Genomic DNA, 18,345 nt, shown 5'->3' on the forward strand with positions numbered 1-18,345 from the left:
ATATATATATATATATATATATATATCGCATTGATTTTAAGCTTTGCAATTAGCTTGAAACACTTAAGTGTGAAAAATATGCCAAAAATAATAAATGAGGGCGGGGACAAAGAGTTTTTCACACCATTGTGCACTCAAGCGTGTTAATAATATAGCTTACATACACAGTGCAACAATTCATGTGGTCAAATCTTCAAAATGTATCGGTTTGTTTTAGCCTGTCAAACTGTCTGTATGATGCAGAAGAAATACGATTAAAAAAAGACCTCTGCATTGTTTATCTCTGCTCTCGTGGGGGATCAATCCTTCTGGTTTCCATTACCAATTAACTCCAATAAAACACTTCACGCTCTGCTCCCTTGGGCAATACGATAGGCGAGCAATTTAGCATATTAATGTGATCAACACCGGACCTGTTCCTGTGTCCTTTGTTCCCTTTTTCTTTCACCTGTCCTGCCCCTTTAAGATTAGATATTTCAATCTAGGCGTGTTTCCTGCTACCATTGACTAAAACCGAGAGCTGGCAGGCTGTAGGGGGGAAAGGCATATCCAAGAGCTTTACATATTCCTGGACACACTGGCGATTCTTTCTTATTTATTTTTTTTCTTTAAATGAAGGCTGTTGAACCAGCAGTGCAGTCACAGTCTAACAGCCTGTTTGTGAAGACCCAGCAGCTGCTCGCCCGTAAAACCATTTATGATTTATCGAGATGATATGAATGTCAGTCGGTCAAGGTCCGCTCTTCCGATTGAAAAGCTGGATTTTCAGGTTTCTGGTGGGAATCATCTGCTGCACGCATTTGGATGAATTTCTCCTGATTTCCAGAGGTGCCCGGACCGTGAAGGGATTGAGGTTGTTTGAGCGCAGAGGGAGGCTCACTGTGGGAATGACATGCTGCAGTAAAGACGGGAAATAATATGGATTAGAAAACGCCGATGATGTGACTGCGACACTTTGAATGGTCAGAAAATGCTTCCCAGCTGCCACTTAGCGCACAAGTCTTTAATATCACTCATTAACTGGACTGTTTTTGACTAAATAGTATTTTGGGAAGGGGCTACATGTGCGCAGATCCCCTCCCGAGCCATCGGCGTATTGTCTGAATCCCTTTGCAGTATAAATACTTGTATTGAGCCAAAGAAGCGCACACTGCTGATCTGAGAAGAGGACACCATGTCGGCGGTGATGATAACACGAAAGGTGCGAAAATGGGAGAAGCTCCCGGGGAAAAACACTTTCTGCTGCGACGGACGGGTGATGATGGCCCGGCAGAAGGGCGTCTTCTACCTGACCCTCTTCCTCATCACCGGGACCTGCGCCCTCTTCTTCGCTTTCGAGTAAGTCATACCCCGTGGCAAAGTTATCAGCTGCTCCAAAAAGTGTTTGTAACTCCCTTTAGGCTTCTTATGCCTTTTCCGGTTCCCAAAATATCGAGTCTTATAGCCTTATCCAACATTTGTCAACTTTAGAGGTGCATAAAATCAGTATAAACTCACATAATAAACATTTTAGCTTCAATCAAAAAACATCCCTGCTTATTTACGCGTTAGAGATGTCCGCTCTGAGAATATAGGTTATTTGATCATGAAACGCATTAACAATTAACAATTTATTTTGATTGATTGATCTGGAAAGCAGTATCCACCTTCTCAGAACTAGCTGAATATCCTAATGCATCACCAAGAGTAACGTAAAGTCCTCACCTTTGATTGGGTTAAATCACCAAATCAAGCTTTTACTGTTATCCTCATCTCAGTTGTGTGTAGTTGATCTGAAAATGATTTCTTTAAGGGAGTATTGGATTTTTGTTACCTTTCTAAACCTACTTAATGGTAATGTGATCCTGGGCTCGGTGGTGGGCAGTAACTGTAACCTCCTGTTATGGTTTTCTTTTGTAACAGGCAACAATTTCACTTTGATCACCTCGTATTTGTGTCTTGTTGATCTAAATTCTCTTCCTGACAGAGACGATGGTTATGACTGACCACATACTGAGTTGTTCAATATTTAATGACACAAGTCGTTCAGCTTTGCGGCTGGTTTAAGACAGAAATGCTGCCCCCCTCCCCTTTTTTTTTTTCCGGTCTCGGCAGTTCTGTCCCAATCCACTACTTGCACAACCCATTGGACTCATTATCCAGGCATGCACTGTCGACCTGCTCGGATGCTTCTCGTGAACCCAGATCTCACCAGTTCATGCTGTACTGAGGAGTGCCTTTAATAAAATGAAGAACATGGACGTGGCTCATAAAGCAGTGCTGCTTACACTTTCTGTCCACATCCTTTTTATTTCCTCTTTTCTTTCTTGGTAGTTTTAAATGACACACAGAACACAATGATTTGGCACAAAATCCTGCTGTGTAACACAGTAACCTCCGTTGACTGTGGGTGTGTATGCGGCTACCAGGCCAAATGGATTTGGAGCATAGTGGAGAAGAGAAGTAGCTGCTCTTGCATAGTGCCAGGCCCTTCCCGTCTCTGTCTGCCTGCACGTTAATGGCCTCTTGCTTTCCTCTGAGTCTGCACAGAAGGAGCTGTTGTCCGGCTCACAGAGGGAAAAGGATGATACTGCTCACGCTGAGCATCCAGAGCTGGGAGGAGGCGTTGTGATAACTGATAGCTAGAGGGTCGTTAACTTGCTATGTTCATATTACGGCACAATATAATTATCTTTCTGGGTGGGACGGCTACTGAAGTCGGGCCCGAGCAACATGAGGGTAATTGCTAAATTCAGTTACATGGCAACTTGATACATTGAAGCTATGACAGGGTGAAAGCCATCAGCAGAAAGGCTCTGAGGTATAATGCATTCACAAAATGCCAATTTAACTGGTGATAGAAACATTAAAACACCAAGTCTAAGCTCTTTGCTATTGTAGAATTATTTGTCAGCTAGTGCGAGAGCTGTAAGTAACAGCTGTTTTCATAATTAATGCATCTGCTGTTGATTATGTTCATTTTCTGCATTTTCCAGAGTCTGAGACCGCTTGTTCAGAGTACTTATTTTATCTTAAAACCCGACATAAACAACCTTCCCATCGCTTGTCACCCATAAATAAATAACAACTATTGCATAATCATGAAACTTAGCACAGACATTGAGGCCAATTGTAATCCTCCAACCCCAAATCTTGAATCTCTATAAACAGATATTTGCATATGAAGATCTGGAATCTGTTGGCAAAGAAAAGAGTTTTGGTGATGGAGGTTTCCTGGTGTGGCAGGTATTGAGGAGTCATGTGTAAGACATGCAGAGAGACCACGTGGAGAGCAAAAGAAAAGTGCATTCAATTGCACTTAAGATATGTTTTGCAGATGACTCAACTTTCTTCTAGCTGCTTTAAGATAATCTGCATTCACAGTTGGAGACCAAATGGCACGAACCGTTGAGCACTTCCTCAGAAAACGCCTGTTAAGTTTCCCCACTGGATGATGTCGTGATGATGTTCTAGCCACCACTGTGATTTGATTCATGACCAAATCATTGCAAAACTGATCACATTTGTAACAGCTGCTGCTCTCTTTTGAAATGTCATCGTGTTAAGCTGCTAAACTAAGGCACGCTAGTGGATAAATATCTGTTAGGTTGGTCATTGTGAGTATGAATCAGTATGCTGACGTTAGCATTATCTGGCTCATTTTGTGCTAAAAATGGGGGAAAAAAGGTATAAAACAGAAGCCAATAAATTATCAGTTAATCTGCAAAACGAATATTTGTTGAGTTTCACTGCTCTAAAACACTAAAAACAAACCAGTGATCAAAAATGTAATTTTTGTATAAAGGCTTGCAACACATTAAAGACTGTATTGCAGTCGATTGTGTGACGCTGCATCAGTATAATCAGCTAAGCTGTCTGTCAGGGCAACGTCTCGCTGTTTCTTTATCTTGGAGAATTCCTTCCTCACATGTGAGCTTAAGGTTGGGCAGCGTGCTGCACCGTGACGTTGATGGCAGAACAAGGGAGGGCAGCGTCATGGCGTGAGCTGGCTAATATCCAAGACCAGGGGAGCAGACGTCTCACTTTTATCATCAGCCACCGGCACCATGTGCAGGGAGACCCCTCCGTGTTTTAATTTGTGCTAAATTGCGGAAACCAGCGGCTGAGTACACAAATGGAAAGATGCATTAGGGACAAGTAAACAAATTAGTCACTGAAGAAATGGGCCCAGCCTTTTTAGTTTCCTTTACATCCTCACCTTATTGGATTTGTGCTGATCCTTTTTGCATATGTATTAAACTGGGTATTGCATTCAGTGTGTGTGTACAGAGGGCTTTAGCATGCACATATCTGCAGAAGGCTTACTTGCAGATAGATGTTTGCAGGTTTGGTTTCTATTTGCTGCTTTTTTGTCAACGTGTGTGCATATGTGCATGCGGATTGCCACCTATGGATTTTGGAGGAAGGAACAAGAAACTGGAACATAAGGACAGCGTGTCATCTGTCTGTCCACCACAGGACACTTAGCCACTAGGCCAGAAAACCATATGTGCATGACGATCTTCTTTTCTGGGTATTGGTGCTGCATGTGTGCGGTGATGGGAGCGATGCAGGAGAAGTAGGTATACAGGGATGAGCCTGCAGAACGAGTGGCTGCAGTCAGAAGAGCGAACCCCCTGAGCCTCTCTCAGCATCTAACTCCACCCTGTCTCCCTGTTAACCAATCGGAAAGCGGCATCCGGCCAAGGCCAAATGAGCAATAACATGATTTATACCCTACTCAGAGTACGCGCTCCATTTACAGCAACCATGATCTAAAGGCTTTGTTCTCTGGAAGCTTCTCTATCAGAAGGAGAGAGCCGCTCCTCTGTGGAGGGTGGATTTTATAAATCTATAGCTCACAGCCTGTGAGCCTGCTTCATGCAAGGAAGGAAAGTCCACATTATATTTGCATAAATCTTGGGGTGGGGTTGAAGTAGATGCACTGCTATCAAAAATGTGACAGATGCTGCTAAATAAACACATTTCTCATCAGTCTCAAGTTCACTTGCTAAATATTATATGACGCAACATCTGTGATCCTAACTTTAATCCCAGTAAACGCTCCGTGACCCGGGCTCTAATGTTTCATCTCTCTCGTTTGGTATTTAAATGTTGCATAACAAGGACGAGTGATTTAAGCCCGGCATCAGAGTGTAGTGAGTGTAGTCTGGAGCTTCAGGTTCAGGGGGTGCAAGTTCCCATGACATCAGAGCAAGGGCATGTATCATCTTTGTCTACCTGAAGCAGGAAATTCAGTCACGGCTTGATACCGCATACTAATGTATGAGGTTCTGATATCTGCATAGTTTGGATGACTCTTGAAATATTCTTAGATAAGAAGTAAATGTTAAGTGAGGCTTTCGTTTTTTTGAATATTTATGAGAATAACATGAGCAGTTTTATCGTTGTGGGAAAAGCACAAGGATCCACGAAAGCTTTTCTGATATCGACTTGTTTCTGTTTGTATCTTAAAAAGGAGAGAGGGCAAGCAGAGTTTGAGAGCTTTTGTTTTTTTCCCTCAGCAGTGCCCTAGAAACAGCCAGGCACAGTCTGCAGATGTTTGTATGACAGAAGGCTGTTACTGAGGCCCACTGTTGAGCTGCCTGCACAGCAAGTGCATAATTCATTTGGAGTATGAGTCAAGCAGGCCTGCAACAGCTTACAGCTGTTAAGTATTAATAACGGAAGGGTTTGAAATGTTCGACAAAGGTAAAATGTCATGGTTCACTATGTGCGGCGTCGTAATCCCGGGTTCAGGGGCGGTGCGGCTGAGACGCTGAAGTGATTCTAATTTGGTGATATCACTACTTTAGGAGCTTTTCATCTCTGAGCTTGTGTCATTCTGAGTTAAGAAGGAACTAAACGTCTGCAGAAGACTCGCCTTAAAGCGTCTAATGCTGACAGTAGGAGCAGCAGTAGGTAGTTTATCTGTCTCCTGTGTAATGAGATTTAATTGTTTTATTTTAATGCCTTTATTGTCTTTTATGACCACCAGGTTTTTCCCTAAACGAGTTCCCTTTTATTAAACAAAGTTTATTCGGTGTAACTTCGGTGTAAACTCGGGGCCTAATGCCCACTCTGTGATATTTGTTTAAGATTTAATTAGGGGCCAATAAATAATCCAAAGACCATACAGCAAGGGTTTTTTGCCTATTAAGTCAAGGGGTAAACTCAAGTGTGATAATATTTTTGTGCCATGGTTAATAAGATTACAGCCTTTGAATGTGATGCAGGCCTCCTCTGGGTCAATCAGTAACCAATATGACCTACTGCAAACTGTAGAAACATGAGGTTTTAGCATCTCATACCTTCATATAATTGGCAGTGGCACAATTTAAAATCCTTTGCTATTGTTGTTATTATTATTATTATTATTATTATTTTTTTTTTTTTAAATAAATTGGAAGAATGCAGGAATGGGTTAATACGCATATAAGGGGTGAGGTTAACAAATGTAATCAGGTTACATTTTGCCTTTTGTTATGCAGCACACAGGTAAGTGTGCAGCTCATTAATTAAAAGACAATTTTGCTAAGAACTATGAGAACACAGTCTGTTTGGATTGTGATGGCAATGCATTTTATTTATGTAGTACCTTTCAAAAACAAAGTTACAAAGTGCTTAACAAGATAAGATAAGAAACAGCAAATAAAACATCTAAGAGAAGGCAAAGGTCACTCGACATTTGGCTTAGGAATACTAGCAGCACAAGGAGATAAAAAGTGAGGAATAAAGACAATTAAAAATAAAACAACAGGTAATTAAAAGCTAGTAGAACGTAGATTGAAATTATAACTAGGAGAAGGCGATTAAACAATTAAGGTGGACAACATCGAAATAAACTTCAAATGGAGGCACAGAAAAAGCCTACTTTGAAAAAATATGTCTTTAAGAAGGATTTAAAAGACAAAAGTGAGCTTGCCCATATGGAAAAGAAATAGTAAAAACATATATGATTTACTCATGAAAGTGGCCACTTTCTCATTACTTTCATATTTTTTTTTAGTAAGTATACAAAACATACAAGTTTCATTATATAATTTTTCAAGGGATCTTATGTGTTTTCACTCTTGTATGCTTTTCATACAAGTTTCATACAAGACAGATAAAAACTTTATAAGATTTTTATATATCTTTTCCATATGGGTGGTGATCTGATCTCCTCGGGATGATTATCACGGTGGGGTGACCAGCTTGGCCGAGGACCTTTTTTCATTATTCTTTTCTTATTTTCTGTAATAATCCAAAAGCCTACAGACAAATTCTATTGTGTATCAAGGCCGAGGTGTTTTCTAACTTCCTGGTTGGTTAAAAAACAACAACAACAAAAAAAGGCACTCTATTACAAATGTATTATCTCTAAAGGTAGTTCATGTATTTGTAGCATTTCAGTGTAATAGAAGGTATTGTAATGTATTCTCGATGAGCATTACATGAGATGAATTATACTACTGTTTATTTTGCTAAATATAAAGCAGTAGATAAGCTTAGCTTTGCATAAAATTTAGATATTGTGGCACACCTGTCTCTGTACAAAGGTAAGGAAATCTGCCTTCTAGCACCTCTCAAGTTCATGAAATAACTTCCGCACGGGTTGTTTTCACACCTTCAAAAAGACATGCTGTTAGAATAGTAAACAGATGTTTCATAAATATGAAGTAAGAGGGTGTGTTAGCAACATGTGCGTGTCAGTTGACGGATATCCCCTCGTAGACGATCCAGTTTTTCCTGCTGCTTCTGTGGTGATTGGTGAACACGGAGTCACCAGAGTGGTGCCGTGACAGCTCCACCCTGCACAGCACAGGAAATTGTCACATCCAGGAAAGATAGGGGGGCTTGATGGGAAGCAATGATAGAGAAGCCTTCCTTGAATATGTTCCAGTTTACGGTTACGGGAATTGCACTTCATCGACAGACTGCATTCCCTCAGCCTGAATCCCGCTGTGTGCGGCCTCTGCACAAACGGCTGTGGGAAACGCACCTCGCAGGCCTGCGCCAGTGGAAATTTCTATTGATTTGAACTCCGCTCCTTGTTTCCATTAATGTTTGAAATGCGCTGCCGGAAAACTGCTCAGACAAGTCAAGCAGGTGTGTGTGTGTTTGCTTTGTTGTCTTGTCAGAGCTCAGGTATGCTGACAGGGTTCATGTACGTGGTGATATTAAACAAGTCCGCTTTGTTCACTTTTAACTGTATGTCTGCATAGTGAGAACAGAAAACCGACCATGATGATGAAGCAAAACTGTGGGTGACACTGTAGTACATGAGTAGCTGACATCCCGGACACCTGTATGAGGTTATCTGTATTAAACAAATTAAATAAAACAGGCAAAAGCAATTTATCTTTTAATGGCTGTTGATTTCTATTTTCCCCTTTTTGTTATATAACTGCAGCCACTTCAGGTTTAATTGTGAGATCACAGACGTGCAATGGTGCCCCTATGTACAGATTTCTGTTATTGGCTTAGAGCGCATTGGATCGTTATAGAAGAGCAACTCCAATCAGCAAAATTTGAACTAAGTCAACAACTGTCCACAGTATGAAAAAATAAGAGTTTTACCCTCCATATTTTTCATGTGTTATAGGCTACTTGTTTTTGTTACAATATATGGAGTGTTGGCTATAACCAAATGTTAACCGTTTGGATATTCTTGTGTTGTACTTGATATGTATTTGGGTTTCAGTTTGTAGATTCTGATATTTGTTTTTAGTTTGTCACTGCAATCATCCTGCACCTCATTTCATTGTTGCTACTAGGGCTGCCACAAATGAATATTTTCATAGTCGACTAGTCGGTGATTATTTTTGCGATTAGTCGACTAATCAGATCATCATCCATTCAACGTAAAACGTACAGCTTATTGCACCAGCATGCATCTGCTCTTATATAACTATCATTAGCTTATAGCTTTAAGTGTTTAAGGTATGTGCTAACTAAAAATAAAGACAAGATGATAATTTATTAAATTTTAATGAAATTTGCAGATTGTTTTGGTGGAGTTTAATAAACTCAGCCGTCAGCTCCTTGCTATCTAAAATATAACAGGACACCGGAGTAGATTCTCACACTTCTGATAGTTAGTTGTCTGCTTGATGTTTATTCAGCTGTGTAAAAACTATAACTTTAATCTCAACCAAACCGATTTACTCAGGAACAAATAAAACACTGAAAAAAGCCAAACAACATTTTTAAGTTATCTAAGTGACTTAAATATCATGTTTAACCTGAGTAGCGAAAGACAGCGGTGGGTTTGAAAACGATTTGCCGGGAGTCCGGTGTTCTCACGGCTCTAGTGAGCCTAGCCCCCGGCTAGCTATCGAGCTAGTGGGTAACAGACGTCTCTGAAAACGTTGGAGCGCTTTTGAAAATATGTGGTGTCTTGATAAACTGAGCAGATATTTGAGGTTTACACAGCTACATTCTCGGCTGAAAATATGTAAAACGTTTATTTTGTGACCCAGAAAGAATAATAAGAGTAATATTAAAACTAACTAGCTGCCGCCATTGTTGGAAACTGAGCTGGGCTGCGCTATGAATTCTGGGACACAGCTTCTTCTTCTTTGGTGTTTAACGGCAGCTGTCATCCTTGTACATGCAGTGCTGCCATCTTCTGTTTCAGTCCGTTATTACACTCTTAAATCCTACTACTTATTCCTGCGTCTTTTGGGATCTTACAAAGCTTCAAACGACGCGTCGACTATTAAATCAGTCGTCGACGATTTTGATAGTCGACTAATCGTGGCAGCCCTAGTTGCTACCTTAGCAAATTTGTTGCTAGATTCAGCCGCTTTGCATAACCGTTCACTGGATTTTATATTAGATGAAAAGGACTTGGCAGCAAACCAAAAGACAGTAGCTTGCTGTTCTGTCGCAACCAACAGAAAACTCCTCCTCGCACTTTTTGTTATTGGTTTAGCAAGAAAAATAAGGACACATAATGACAGATGCAGAAAATCTTTACCACCTCACACCACAACACCTTCATTTATTTTATTTTTAAGCCCCATTTTTTTTCTTTATCGTGGGCTTTTTTACATTTTCTGTTTAATTTAGTGTGGCTTGTTTTATATTTTTATTATACTGTATTATTTAAAGATGTTTTTTTTATGGTTTGGCTGCTGTAAAATAGTAATTTCCTAACTTTTGAGATAAATATATTTCTTATGTTATTGTAACATAAAGCGTGTTCACTTGGTGCTTCTGATGTTCTCTCTAAGTGATAATTTTTGCCAAATTAGCAGCAAAGGCTGTGAACACTTATGTACATGTTATAGTTTTGTTTTTTATTTTTTATAAATCTGCGTTAATTTCAAGCAAACTGTTTGTTCATTTTATCTTTATGGGGAATCGCATGTCGAGTTTTGAGGCGAGGCTGTAAAATGACAAAATGTGGAGGGACTTTCCAGATGCATGTATGCAGATGCTGTTTAATGGAACAAAAGAGAATACTGTGTAAATAAAATGTAGCCTGGTGATTTTGTGTGTGGGCAGTTTTATGCGTGGCATGCTGAACTAAAGTTGGTGTTTCTCAGTCCCCTAAAATCCTGTAGTGCAACATTAGAGTCACATTATGAATATATGATTTCAGCCTCAAGGGAGAGCGATGAGGTCATAGAGTTAAACTATTAATAACTGTGTGTGGAAGCCTTTTTGCTGCTGCTGCGCTCTTCTGTTGCAGCACTTTGCATTGCAGCTCACATCTGTTATCAGACTGTGCAGCCAGCTCTTTTGGAGGAGGCCGGCTGGCTCCAATCTCAATGGCCTGGCAAACGGATCCACGCTTCTCCACTAGTACAGAAGGTGTAGGGAGTGCGGCATCGTGTTATTTATTCAAGGCCACGACTTCGGTCTTGTGGTTCGTGACCTTATGCTCTGAACATCAGTTAAAAATATGTGTGGTGTTGTTTTGTTGTGTCCTCTGTGCTCATGGCTTTCCTGAGAGTGCTCTGCCGCTTCTCTTAAGATTATCCGTAGTTATCACATGTGAAACATGTTTTTCCCTAATCCTGTATGATGTCAAGTTTGCAGATGCGAATATTTAGAAAAGAAAGCAGCTGTTGTGTGCGCATTATTTTAAAAACACTTTTCTTTTTCTTGTGCAGATGTCCGTACCTGGCTGTTCATCTTTGTCCCGCCATCCCAGTTTTTGCTGTCCTGCTGTTCCTCTTCGTTATGGCCATGCTGCTGAGGACCAGCTTCAGTGACCCCGGGGTGCTACCGAGGGCCCTTCCGGAAGAGGCTACATTCATTGAGATGGAAATTGGTAAGTTACAGGATTTGCGGACAGACACTCTCCACTGCTTCCCTTATAACTTCATATGAAAAAAGTTTTCACAGGACTCTATGCCGTCCTATGAAAAATTAAGTACACCCTTACTGCAGGTGATTAAATGATCATCAGCAAGTGTGGGTATCTCTGTAAAAGCACAAGATTTGTAAGTCTGCTGGTCTGGAAAATGTCAGGTGTGTGTTTTAACACAATGCCGATGCTCCCAGTAGTGGACTTTGCAGCAAATTCGCTCCAAGGTCGGACTGTGCAATGCTAAGAGAAACTACAAAAAACCCCAAAACAAAGTCCAAGAGCTGCATCTCAGGCCTTTGTCACCTTAGTTAGATAGTAAAGTTCATAAGAGCCCAATCAGAAAAAGACTGAAGAAGTATGGCTTGGTTGGAAGTGATGCCAAGAGTTAGCTTCTTCTGACTAAAACCACAGCAGCACAGCATTAGCTTGCATCTGCATAAACCTCAAGACCTCTAGAACTACGTCCTTTAAGGTGACCGACATAGAGATGTTTGGCCATAATGCGCGGTGCAAAGAGTGCCAAAGACCAAACCCAGCACCTCATACCATTTGTGGGCTGGGCACTTGTGTAGCGTGGCTGAGCAGTTTAAGGTGCTGGATTTAGGCTCTAGTCTCTCTGGAGGCGTGGGTTCGAATCCTACAGCTGCCATTATTGGGGACAGGGATAGCTCATTAGGTAGAGTGTTCACCCCATGATTGGAAGGTCGGGGGTTGAAATCCACTGAACGGCTACCCTGAGGCAAGCTGGATTGGTACTCCTTCGATGAGTGAATGGGTTAAATGCAGAGGACTAAACAAGGATTAATACAGGATTATTATTAATACAGGATTAATAAAGTATACATTTATTATTATCATTATTATTATTCTGGAGTCAAATGTGATGTCTGACAGCTAAAGCTGGGCTGAAAGTGGGGCCTTCATCAGGACTATGGCTGTATCCCAATTCAGGGTCTGCAGCCTTAAAGTACGCAGCCTCAACGATCCTCGAGGGCCGCGTACTTAAAGACCGCTAAGGCCGGAAGTGCGAGGCTTGTGAAATGGGACGGTCTAGCCTCCGTTGCGCTGCCCAGGTTGCCTAGCAACCATGATACTAACAGCTGGAAACGTTTCATACAGCTTTGTTTGACAGAAATGAAGGAGAAAATCTTTTGTTCATTTGTTTGTTTGTTTCTACATGAGCTTTGATCATTCTCTGATTAAGCTCAGCTATTGAACGGCGTATATTTTAAAGTAAAGGCTTTAAAACCAAGTTAGTACAAACGTCACTAATGTCACATGACTTTGCCGACATGTGGCCAACAGTAATGTTTTAATGTTCTTCGTTATTAAACATTTGCACATAAATAAGTGACATAATATTCAGTACTTACTTAAAGTTTACTCTTCGGGCGCCCCTCATCTGCTGTTTTTTTCGGCAAAATTATCCACACCCACCGCCGCGCTATGCATTCTGGGATATGTTGGGCCACGAAGTCTACACCGCCACGTCCTTAAAATTTAGGGAAATGAAGGACGCATTTGAGGGCCGCATTTTGAGCAGCCTTCGAATTGGGACAGCCTTCGTCGCGTCGCGGTGACGTAATCGGCCTTAAAATGCGGCCTTTAAGGCTGCAGACCCTGAATTGGGATACAGCCAAAGATCCCAAGCAGAGCGGCAAATCTACAAGTGAATGGCTGAAGAAGAAATAAAAATCAAGGTGTTGCAATAGCGCGGTCAAAGTTTTGGTTGATCACATTTGATTGAAAGCGATATCACCATTATTACCATCATCTTATCCACATGTTTCTCAGTCGGGACTAAACTGTTTGCAACATGGCTTTGCCCACTTCTAACAATTGAGAAGAGCTCAGGGAAAAACACAAACACAGGAAACTGTTAAAGGAAACAGTGTTTACATCTACAGAAGAATGTCAACACTCTAGATCAAGACGATAGAGCAGCGTTTATGTCTTTTAAATACCAGTTTAAATTGCAGCAAATCTTTAACAGCCTGACAAGACCACATGCTATGCAATTGGGTTTATTTGTACTATTACAAGTAAGTTATCTTGAGCACTACCTGTCACTAGCAAACAATGGAGAGACACGATCAGTGACTAGCCGTGTAGCATTTAGCAGCTAAAGAGCCTCAGGCACAGCTGAAAACTAACGGCTGAGCCTAAAAAGGAGCAAGAACCTGACCTACATTTGGCAGGTAAACACAAACACGACTCCATGTGAACAGTATTGTTGCTAGTGCCAGTGTAGGTGTAGTTGCAGATTTATTTTTATTTTTGGGAATGTTTGAAGAGGCTTTATTTGTCACTTTGTTAGTTATACGTTGCTAGCACCAGATTGGGACCTTTAAGGATCAATGTGTTGACAGATGGTCTTCTGCGTGTTTATGGTTATTTGAGTTACTGTTGCCGTACTATCACCTTGAAGGAGTTTGGCCATTGTCCTCTGACATAAATGTGGTATTTATGCCCAAAAAACTGCTGCTCTCTTTTTCAGGAGGTCATTCTTTGTTGTACAGATGTTCGTACAGGAACATCAGCAGTTTCTGAAATACTCAGAGCGCCCACTCTTATCAACGACCACGCCACTTTCAAAGTCACTTAAAAAAATCGTAATTACCCATTCTGGTGCTAGACCTTGTAACCAGGTCTACCCCTCTGCACTGGAATCCCTGCTGTGTGATTGACTAGATATGAACAGGTGTATTCTGGTATCTTTTCAAACCTTTGGCTTTTGACACAAATTTCAAAAATACAGCAGCTATGTGATTGTAAAGTTTTTATTATTTAAAAAAAAAAACCAAAGTAATAAATAGTAAAAAGTAGCATGTGACCTCACCTTGCCAGGTGTGGCAGTCCAGCGCCTGCCCTTGTAAGCAGAGCTATTCAGTACCAGTGCTGATAATGCCACAGTCACACGTCTCTTATGTAGATACATTTAAATGTTTAGTCAGCGACGTGTCTAGTGGTTATTGCAGCTCAGGTGCTTTTACATCGTTGCACACAGCGGCGCGTGTCTGTGTGTCAAAGGACACCCAGAGGTGTGGATTGCAAACTAGGTGGAAGTAGTTAAAGTAAAAGTATTTAGGAGGGATAAAATATTTCACTATATATGTTTGCTAAACAGTGAGCAGACTCAATCTGCTGGTTTAGTTATTCTTGTTATACTTTAGATTGCTAAAAGTTGGGGGTGCTCATCCACAAATGTAGAGCTTAGTTTAAAATACAGTTTTTCACAGTATCCAAAACATACAACACTCTTAGAAAAGAGAAATTGCCCTTTGTTCTTTATGATTTTCATGCTGCTATATTTGTTTAGTATCCAGCGCTCTCTCTTTGCCTCCCTCAGTTTAGTGTGTTGCTCAATGTTCTTTGTCTCTGTTAAAGATTCACAGCATCCTTCAGCCAGCATGCGTGTTCCCTCGCTCCGTGTACGAAGCATGGGCGTGGACCGGTCTCTTTTGAGGCTTATAAAAAAGGCTAGGGCACTCGGCTCTCTGCGATTGGGTTAGCTGGCATCAAGTGCTGCTGTCATCATGACCGTGACTCATCGTGCTCGTTCGATGATGCTGATGGAGAACCTGAAACGCATGCATGTTTGTGCCGTTAGCTCTGAAACAATTAGTCAAAGGATGGAAAATTCACTGCCTATTTAAGTGATCTATTACTCACTTGAGTCATTTCTTTACGCAACAATACCACATCGATCCTCTCGGGATGTTTCGTCGCTTTAATTTGTCTTGAGTGACAAAAACATATTCAGTTTTTATTATTATTTTTTTCTCTCAGGGAACAATTGTGATTTTTACATTTCAGATTGAATAGACAAGTTATAAAATGTTAATTAGCGAGCTTTCGAGGTGCAGGAATGTGGCGTTCGAGTTGTTGATAGTTGCTACCTGTGTTTCAGTCTTTATAGCACCACAAACAAGCATGTTTGTGATAGTTTCATTTCAAATATGCTGCCAGCAGCATCAGTTTTCTTTAACCTGAGGTAAAAAATAATTTCTGTACTTCCAAAAAGGTAAATCTGTACCTTTAAATAACCTCACTGGACATCCTCTCTTTTGCAGCAGCTTTATGTTTTCTTTGACCTTGTGTGTATCCTCTCACAGCATTCCCAAAGCCTTGTACCTTTAAGACATCTCGGCAACCTTCTTCAAATATGAAGCTATTATTGACATAAACACTATTTAAGCAGGTCACATGACCGCATTATGGCAGTTTAAATTACGCAGTTTGGTACCAACTTCATCAGCCCACACCTTCAGATATTAAACAGTATGGTTTTTATGTGTTAGGATAGCTGTTGTAAGCGTGGGAGTGCTAAAAGCCAGTCGAGCGAGCAATCAGGATGTTAAAGAAGCCTCTGCAGCCCCGATGCTCTGTCCCTCCTGCCTGTTAGCAGCGGTCCCCGGGGGGAAAGCTAATACGAGGAGAGGCATCTTCTCGGAATATATAATGCCACGAGCAGATTGAGCTTTGCTACCCAAGGGAGTGGCATCATTCCCTGTGAGTGGTGACTCATAAATTTATTCTTCACTACTTTATCCTGAAAGCCACTAAATCCCACCTTCTGTGGGTGCATGATGCCAAGTATTTGTTGCTGTCACAATCTATGAATTTATATCCCAGGGATGTTTTTAATAGACGCCTGAACATGTGCTCGTTTCACTGATTTATTCGTGCAGAAACTGCTTTGTTTTACTTAAGAGATCTTCATTTAGGACTCTATACAAATGATAAGTATGCATTTTAGGTGTTTTCCTCTTAGCATCTCTGAACACTTTCTCAAACCCAGATAATTTCATTTCCACAGAAAGCACGTTTTAAAAAAAAATCTTAATGAATCCCCAGGAAGTCAAATGAGTACGCTTTCTCTTTTCCATTAACTCCACATTCACGCCTGTCCACTGCGGCATGCTAATGGTAGATTTCTTCCTCGCAGCTACTCTGCGGGGTTATTCAACTGTGTGATCATCGGCTTGCACGTATGATCTCCAGATCCCGGAGTGTAAGATAATCAGAAGCATCCAAATTGTCACAAACAAACAGTATGTCAGAATTCATTTGTTTGATAGCTGCTGTGCAGACATGAGATTACTGTGAAATATGGCCGTTCCAGTGATAGGAAGCTGTCCAAATGGAGAAAGATATGGTGCTTTATAGTTGCAAATAAAAAATATTGACAGTTAAACAGCCCACCTATACTGTACTGAGGGACAGTTGTTGGTGAATGACATCCTCGAGGTTCAGCTGTCGTGATTTATGTCACTAATTCTCACATTAGAGCTCCTGTCCAATGCAGAAATCATGTTTAATATCTTTAACGCTGTCATTTGTTGCTGTGTTGTGTTGACTGTGATTAAATATGATCTCTTAGAGTAATTTCTATTACGTCATCCACATCGATTTAATGTTTTTCTGTTCGCTTCCACAGAGGCTGCCAATGGGAACGTCCCCGCAGGGCAGCGACCCCCGCCCCGAATCCGCAACGTTCAGATCAATAACCAGATCGTCAAGCTCAAGTACTGCTACACGTGCAAGATCTTCCGACCACCTCGAGCGTCCCACTGCAGCATCTGCGACAACTGCGTCGGTAAGAAGTCTCATCTGATCTGCCGTCGTTTGTTACGCTGCTCAGAAAAGCTTCACAAAAGGAGAAAGATGAGATGGGTTTATTTCAGGCGTGCAGAAATAGAAAGGTGAGCAAGGAGAAAAATAGCTCGCTGACACGCTGGCGATTACTGATGCCTCGTCCTTAATTACCTCCGTGCGTTCGTTTGTCACGGTGGAAAAAAAGAGATGTTAGCTTTATAAATATACGCAGAAGCGGACGGGGTGCAAAAGTTTTAGAGAAACATTCGTGAGGGGATTTATTTTTATTTTTTTTTAGAATGCCCTTTAAGTTTTGAAGGCCGTGAATTTGTGGTGCATTGTGATGCTTTGTGACGCGTGTGTGTAGATGTGTCACCTCACAGCCCTGCAGATTAGCAGTGATTCGGTAGCCGATGAATGAAGAATGTGTTTGAAGGGAGTGTAGACTCACAGGCGACGAGAGAGGAGACAGTGGAGGCTCAGTGAGGAAATAAGTGCTCAGTCATTGTGAACACTGGTTCATCTGTGTCCACCTGCTGTAGAAACACACACACTCCCAGCGCTAGCATTACACAACTGCATTCCTGTGACCCTCTTTTACTGCAGAGGTTTTTGTTCCCTCCTCACCTTAACTTTGCTCACACTGATGAAAGTCTCAGAGAGAAAACAGCCACTCCACTATTATAAGATGCAAATGCACAGTTTTGTAGTCCTGCACATAAAGTCTGGGGTAAAGGTGTTGCACATATTTTATTCAGTGACTCACGCTGCAAAAGGAAAAAGAATATGTGAGACTTTTAATCAAGTTTAAGTGCTTATAGATTTATTATGGAGTGAACAGTGTGGGTTAGTGTGCACTCCATATGCAACCTGCAAATCTGGGGCAATCAAAGTAAACACAATATGCATAAATGATGTTTGTCCATATGAAATGGTCTTTTTACACTTGTTTGCATCCCAATAACTGCTAAAATCTATCTTTTACCTGAGCTGCTTTTCTGTCTGCTTATATCGTCTTTGGGTTTCAGTAGGGATGCATCTATATATCACTTTGGCCAGTTTGTTAGGTGCACCTGTTCAACTGCTTGTTAACATAAATATCAAATAAGCCGTCACGTGGCAGCACCACGATGCTTTCATCTATTAGAAAATGGTCGAAATGAGCTGTGGAGGTTCAAACTGAGATGAGGCAATTAATAAAGGCGATTTAAGGTCAGAAAATGAGAAAATATAGAAGTTCTGTTTGCATAAATGACTTATGGATAAGTAACTTCTAGTCTTGCCAGAGGTCAGGGGAGAGTGTTTCACCCTGACAGGAAGGCAGCAGTAACTCAAATAACTAATAATTACAATCAAGGTATGCAGAAGAACAACTCTGAAAACACAACTCATTGAACCTTGAAGCAGACGGGCTACAGCAGCAGAAGAACACACTGGGTGCTGCCCCTGTCAGCTAAGAACAG

General features: G+C 41.1%; 1 protein-coding gene across 1 annotated transcript in view; it reads left to right on the forward strand.

Annotated features, from left to right (window-relative positions):
- Positions 1 to 364: 364 nt before the first annotated feature.
- The window catches only part of zdhhc9 (zDHHC palmitoyltransferase 9), a 32,030-nt gene continuing 14,049 nt past the window's right edge, over positions 365 to 18,345 (forward strand). The window contains exons 1-3 of the mRNA XM_085173629.1: positions 365 to 1,338; positions 11,085 to 11,245; positions 16,725 to 16,883. Coding sequence (XP_085029755.1) covers positions 1,175 to 1,338; positions 11,085 to 11,245; positions 16,725 to 16,883 — 484 coding nt within the window. The 5' untranslated portion in view covers positions 365 to 1,174. The remainder of the gene's footprint in view (positions 1,339 to 11,084; positions 11,246 to 16,724; positions 16,884 to 18,345) is intronic.

The sequence above is a fragment of the Neolamprologus multifasciatus genome, chromosome 2 (assembly GCF_963576455.1).
Source record: "Neolamprologus multifasciatus chromosome 2, fNeoMul1.2, whole genome shotgun sequence".
Classification (NCBI taxonomy): domain Eukaryota; kingdom Metazoa; phylum Chordata; class Actinopteri; order Cichliformes; family Cichlidae; genus Neolamprologus; species Neolamprologus multifasciatus.